General features: G+C 40.4%; 1 protein-coding gene across 1 annotated transcript in view; it reads right to left on the bottom strand.

Moving 5' to 3' along the window:
- LOC110595787 (zinc finger protein-like) overlaps positions 1–3,312 on the bottom strand; it is a 10,351-nt gene extending 7,039 nt beyond the window's left edge. The window contains 4 exon segments of the mRNA XM_021713274.1: positions 482–569; positions 678–679; positions 718–844; positions 3,234–3,312. Of these exon segments, the coding sequence (XP_021568949.1) occupies positions 482–569; positions 678–679; positions 718–844; positions 3,234–3,248 (232 nt within the window). The 5' untranslated portion in view covers positions 3,249–3,312.
- Positions 3,313–6,883: the final 3,571 nt, after the last annotated feature.

The raw sequence follows: 6,883 nt of genomic DNA, 5'->3' as shown, positions 1-6,883 counted from the left end.
TCCAGTCTGGGAGACAGAGTGAGAGTCCAACTCAAAATAAATAAATAAATAAATAAATAATAAAAATAAAAAGCCATCACTAAGGTACCTGACCCTAAACCAGGGCAAGTGAGGACCAGCTGGAGGCCCAAACTTCACCTGCACATAGACTGCTTATGTACCTAATCCTGACTTGTACCCCACATCTTTATTATGACATAAAGTAGGAAAAATAAACAACCAAAAAAACCACAAAAGGCTTTTGAGCTGAGGAATGGCAATCTGACTACATTTCCTAAGGGTCACTTTGATCGCTATGAGAACAGACTCAGGGTAGGAAAGGTGGGAGCAGGACAACCAGCCAGAAGCAGTTAAAAAGCCGTTGTAATAATCTGGGAAGGAGGTCTGGCTATTTAGACAAGGGAACTGGAATTGGGCATGGAAAGAAGTAAAGCAGATGAGAGTCACATACAAAGAAGCATAGTTTCTTGGTTCTTATCTGAATTCCCTTCTCTTTGGTTTGCTGTGTTCCTCATGTAAAACTTTTCTTCCCTTAGGAAGTGAAAAATATCTCAGGGGAATGACTGATGCTTTGTGAACATGCTAAGTCACAATCCGAACACATTCTAGGTAAAGTTTCTAGAAATTTAGGTTCCCACTGCCTACCCAAACTTGAATACTCTAGGACACAAAGCCACTCCTGGGGCCTAGCATGTTACAGAGGGGGCCAGTCCTCACCCACGGAGAGCAGGTTCTGGAAGTTCTCCAGCATCACATCTCGGTACAGCTTCCTTTGGGCAGAGTCCAGCAGCCCCAGCTCCTCCTCGGTGAAGGCCACAGCCACGTCCTTGAAGGTCACTGCCTCCTATAATATTAAGCACATATAACCTTATTCTTATCAACAACAATCACTGGGAGATAGATAACACTGAGAAACAGAGAGGATGGATGGGAAGTTGTTGTAGATGCTGAGAGACATAGAGCAACTTAAAAGGTTTCCCATCCATTCTGTCTAAACACATTGACTTTTCTGAGCTCCACCAGAAGTACAACAAAAGAAAAGTTCTGTACTTTCACTTTGTGCAGTTATTAAATCTACTTGTAAGTAACCCTCTAGGACTCTAAATGATGCATTCTGGGCTTCACAGATTTAAGTTAGATTGCATCCTGCCAATTGCCCCATCAACATTTAGCAATTCAGTCCCAGCCTTGCATGTTAAAGCCCATTGCCCTCCTTTCTCAAACTCAAACCCTAGATGCTATCATGTTTCTTTAATAGTTTCCAAATTATCAAGCTTATGGTGACCTGTGTGGGACAACTATGAAGTGTATCCTCTGTAAGGCACAAATGATATACATTAATTGCAAATTTCAATGTCATGATATGAAAGCAGGGTATCTCAAAACACATCCCAAGGCTCTGTCCCTTCCCAGTTGTTTGACCTTAGACCAGTTCACCTACATGCTTTAGTTTCTTTTCTGTATAATGATTCTGACATGGACATAGTCTTTTCCTGGATTAAATAAGGGAATACAAACAGAATTGGGAAAAGTATATGGCACAGACCAAGTACTTAATAAACACTGTTTTTATTATCTTTTTCTTATAACTGTCATTATTATTATATATTTCATCTCATTTCATGTCTGTATAGCATTCCAGGGAACAGATGACCTATTTTTATCTATTCTAAACAATGGATACTTAATATTGCATATTTTTCATTATCATCAATCCTCTAAAGAAAATCATTTTATGTAGACTTCCTTGTCTGATTATTTTTAATAATTTCAAATGAAAATTAGAATAAGCACATTCAAAATTATGATCATATAATTGCATGGTTTCTTCTCACTTTTTACCTCCCTCCTTAATCTTTTTTTTTTGGGGGGGTCAGAGTCTCACTCTGTCGTCCAGGCTGGAGTGCAGTGGCATGCTCACGGCCACCGCAACCTCAACCTGCTGGGCTCAGGCAATCCTTCCGCCTCAGCTTTCCAAGTAGCTGGAACTACAGGCGTACACCACCACACCCAGTTAATTTTTTAATTTATTGTGGAGATGAGGTCTTGCCAAGCTGCCCAGGTTAGTCTCAAACCCATGGGCTCAGGCAATACTCTCATCTTAGCCTCCCAAAGTACTGGGATTGCAGGCGTGAGCCACCGCATCCAGCCCTCCCTAATCTTCCAAATACAAGTATCCTGACTCTCCTTATCATGGCCAAGAACAGGTTATAAATATTCTCATGGTTTTGGTAATCTAAATAGGAAGTAGAGTGCATTTTATTATTCTCATTTATTTGGTTGTAAATGAACAGAATGGCTAATGTTACTAACTCTTGATTTCCTGTGAGAACCTAAGCACCTTTTTCCTATTTCATGTTTAAGAGGAAGAAGAGACCAAGAACCTCCTTGTTCTACCACTGTGAGTAATAAATGCAGTAACAGAACAGAAATGACTGGCAAATCTTCTAACATCAGTGGACATTTTAAATAAAGGTCAACTACTACTTTGGTCAAACTGCTTACTACATAAAGGGGTAAGAGAGGATCATATAAGCATTAAGTAGTAAATAAAATGCATGCAAGGTATGACCATGGCATGAAGAATACAGAGTCCAGGTCTTCCTGTGGGAAAATTTCAAGAATATTTGTGTGAAGCAGCATTTAGAACCTGTTGTCCTGTGCCATGTTAGACTATTCTATCTACAAAAGTCAATGTGGTACATGTCAAAAGCATCCCTTCTTGTTTTCAGAATTCTGGGAATAAAGGTTATATATAGGAAAGCTGTCACCGAAATGTTATTTAAAACACCTAAATGTCTATAAGCATTAAGTAGCTAAAATAAAAAAGCACATCAATTCAATGGGAATATGATGCAACTATAAAAGCTGAACAGTATGCGACATTATATAAAATAAGCACAATTTAAAATTAGATGTATGTATAATTACAGTTATGAATATGTATGAGGAATATACATGAGAAGTATAAGACAAAAAGAGCCAGAGAAGCAGTGAAATGAAGGAATTATCCATTTCTACTATTTTCTCTACTCCATAAAAGAAATCATACAAGGAAATAAGAAATAAAATCAAATAGAAAGTCAACTCAAAAGGGACAAAGGAAGCACCTGGTAAACAGCAGGTCTTCAAATGCCTGTTGTTCTCCCTGAGTCTTCCCAAGACAGAAAAAAACACATGACAATCTGAGTAGTGAGATGGAATTTGAACAGCAAGAGGCAAACCTTACTCACCTTGAACGTGGTCATCTTCCCTTCTACTTTGGAAAATCTGCAGAGTCCTGTATGATCCAGTTCTCAGGAAGGCAGAAATGTGCCTGGAAAGTGCCAGAGAAGGCAGAAAAAGAGACATGAAAGGTAGCCAGGGATGCTGCCTACTAACATAGATGTGTACTGTGAATTAGCACATGAATGTTCACAGCAGCATTATTTATAATAACTCCAAACTGCAAACAACCAAAAGGCCCTCCTACAGGTAAATGGGTAAAAAAATTGTGACATATCCATACAGTGGAACTTATTTGGAAAGTAAAAGGAATGAGGTAGTGACTGATGCTACAACATGCTTGAACCCTGGAAACGTCATGCTAAGCAAAAGAAGTCAGTCACAAAGGATCACATATTGTATGATTCTTCTAATGTGAAATGTCTAGAGTAAGCAAATGCATATAGAGAGAAAGCAAGGTAGCCACTACTCCGGATTTGAGATGAGAATGAGTTCTAGCTGTAAGCTGGCAGGAGGAATGCAAGTGGGAGATGAAAATGATCTAGAATGAATTATGATGATGGCTTCTCCAATCTGCAAAGTTCCTAAATATCACTGAATTGTACACTTGAAATGAGTGAATTCTATGATATGTAAAATACACCTCCATAAAGTGGGAAAAAATAATTTTAATCTACATGTCATTTAATTTAACAAGACTGGATTCTGATTCCATAATGACATTTATATTTGAATGAATGAATAAGTAAATGGGGGAGAAGTAGAAGCTTATCTTTATGGCAGAAGGCATACTAATAAGGTATATCCCCATAAGAAACTTCTAGGGATAGACCACTAGAAAAATCTGAAAGACATCATCTTGGCCAAGTGAGTACAGTTGAGATCACCAATGAAGGGACAAACTGAAACATTTGGTCCCTGTTATGTTGCAATGAAAAGGACATCTCACCACCTTTGTGGTATGCCCACCAATAATTCATAATCTGAACTTAAATGTGAAATATATCAAACAAATCCCAAATGAACATTTTTTTACAAAATTCAAAGCTATCAGGAATAAAAAGACAAAGGCTGTGGAACCCTTCCAGATTACAGAAGACTACAGAAATACGACACCTAAAGGTAGTACATAAAATTGGACTTTGAACTGGGGGATAAGAGTTAAAAGATCTTTAAATAAAAAACACAAATTTAAATATGGCACTGTGGGCAGAAAAAATTGATACCTAATATGTTGTCTAGCATTATACAATAGGTAACAATTAACTACTATTGGTGGTCATTTCGTAGGTATCTAATATCTAATAAATAATAATACTATCTCATCTAATATCTAATATTATCTAGCCAGTCATCATATGAAACCCTATGACCAGCCCTTCTTAAATGTCTCTGACCAAGACATCCCATGATTTCCCTGGTGTGGGCTTACTTGCTACAGAAAGCTACAATAAGCTATGTCTGGTTACAAGTTTGTTCCTGGTGGTATTTGGCTGCTGGGCATCATCAAAGCAAAGAGGCAAAATGTAAATAAGTGGTAAATTTGGGTAAAGACTATATGAGAATTCCTTATACATTCCTTATTTTTGCAACTTTTCTCTAAGTTTCAAGGGACATAGAAATAAAAACTTTTAAAGTATCAAGAGGGGCTGGATGTAGTGACTCATGCTTATAATCTCAGCACTTTGGAAAGCCAAGCCAGGAGGATCGCTTGAAGGTAGGAGTTCAAGAATAGCCAGGGCAACAATGAGATGAATAAAGATGAATATAACATGATAGTTTATTAGTTTATTCTCTCTTGATGGGGTTGAGAAATTTTCATAGTTAAACAGATAAAAGGGAAAATATTTTTAAATACAATATTTGTAATAAGTGACACAAAATAAGTGACAAAACTTTTAAAAATTTTAGAAAGATCCAAGCCCATGAGCTTTGTTCTCAAGGTCTTTAAAATCAAGTCCGAATTTACATTTCCCATTTGACTCCAGCTAGTTTCTCTGCCTCAATGAGGAAGGATCCAAGAGATCATCAACTTGAGCTCGGAACCCAGCCTGCCTCAGTTCCAACCCCATCTCCACCTCTTATTACTTGAGTGACAATAGGCAAATAACTTATGTTCCCTGGGTCTCACTCTCATCTTTTTTTTTTTTTTTTTGAGTGGGAGTCTCACTCTGTCACCCAGGCTGGAGTGAAGTGGCACAATCACGGCCACTACAGCCTCGACCTGCTGGCTCAGGTGATCCTTCCAGCTCAGGCGATCCTTCCAAATAGTTGGAACCACAGGTGCCCACCACCAGGCAGGGCTTAACTCTCCCATTTAAAAAAAAAATTATTTCTATTTATTTATTTATTTCTATTTATTTGTTTGTTTGTTTATTTTTGAGTTGGAGTCTCAATGTGTTGCCCAGACTGGAGTGCAGTGGCACACTCCCGGCCACCACCGCCTTGACCTGCTGGGCTCCGGGGATTCTTCTGTCTCAGCCTTCCAAGTAGCCGGAACTACAGGCGCACACTACCACACCTGGTTAATTTTTTATTTACTGTAGAGATGAGGTCTCATCAAGTTGCCCAGGCGGGTCTCCAACCTTCCGGCTCAGGCAATCCACTAGCCTCGGCCTCCCACAGTGCTGGGATTACAGGCTGAGCCACCGAGCCCGGTCAACTCTCACCTTTAAAATAGAAAAAAAGCAGTACTTCTACACAGAGCCATGGTGTGATATAAATGTGTTTATTTGTATAAAGTCCTTAGAAGCGAAGTTAGCAATTAAGGCTTCATCATTATCAATGCTGACGCCCGATTACATACTCTACAATGGATGTGAACGTTATTGTAAAAGAAAAATGACAAGTCACACTCACGTGGTGTGTGTCTGTCAGTAGTCAAGTAGTCACTCCCTCTATCTCCAAGCAGTCCTTGATGAGAAGTCAGGCTGCAGAAAGAAACAATGCTGTGTAATACCATAATTGTGTCACCATTCTTTTTTTATTTTTTGAGTTGGAGTCTCACTCTGTCGCCTAGGCTGGAGTTCAGTGGCACACTCACGGTCACCGCAGCCTCGACCTGCTGGGCTCAGGTGACTCTTCCGCCTCAGTCTTCCAGGTAGCTGGAACCACAGGCACGCGCCACCACGCCAGGCTAATTTTTTTGATTTATGGTAGAGACGAGATCTCGCCAGGTTGCCCAGACTGGTCTCGAATCCGTGGGCTCGGGCAATCCTCTCGATTCGGCTTCCCAAAGTGCTGGGATGACAGGTTTACGCCACCGCGCCCCGCGGTTTCGCCATTCTTGACAAAACAGTCAAGCTCCTCCCTTCCTTCTGGGGAAGCTAGAGACGCTCCTCCCTTTCCTAAACAAGAGGTCAGAAGGTGTCAGGGATTACCCAGTGCCTACAAGGCTCAGTGAAGGCCAGGGTCGATGCCACTGGACCTCTGACCCCATCCTGGGGACCCGACCATTTCTCAGGAAATTAACGAGATCACCATTCACTGCGTAACAGGTATGGTTTTAGGGATTTCGTTTGCATGACCTCTTTCAATTCCCAAAACATTTCTGTTAAGAAGGTCTTCATGGCCGGGCTCGGTGGCTCAGCCTGCAATCCCGCGCTTTGGGAGGCCGAGGTGAGTGAATTGCCTGAGCCCGGGGGTTCGAGACCCGCCT

This window comes from Carlito syrichta, unplaced genomic scaffold, assembly GCF_000164805.1.
Source record: "Carlito syrichta isolate Samal-C Ts95f unplaced genomic scaffold, Tarsius_syrichta-2.0.1 Scaffold304390, whole genome shotgun sequence".
Lineage (NCBI taxonomy): Eukaryota > Metazoa > Chordata > Mammalia > Primates > Tarsiidae > Carlito > Carlito syrichta.
The sequence above is the reverse complement of the archived record's forward strand: the minus strand, read 5'-3'. Positions and strand labels throughout refer to the sequence as shown.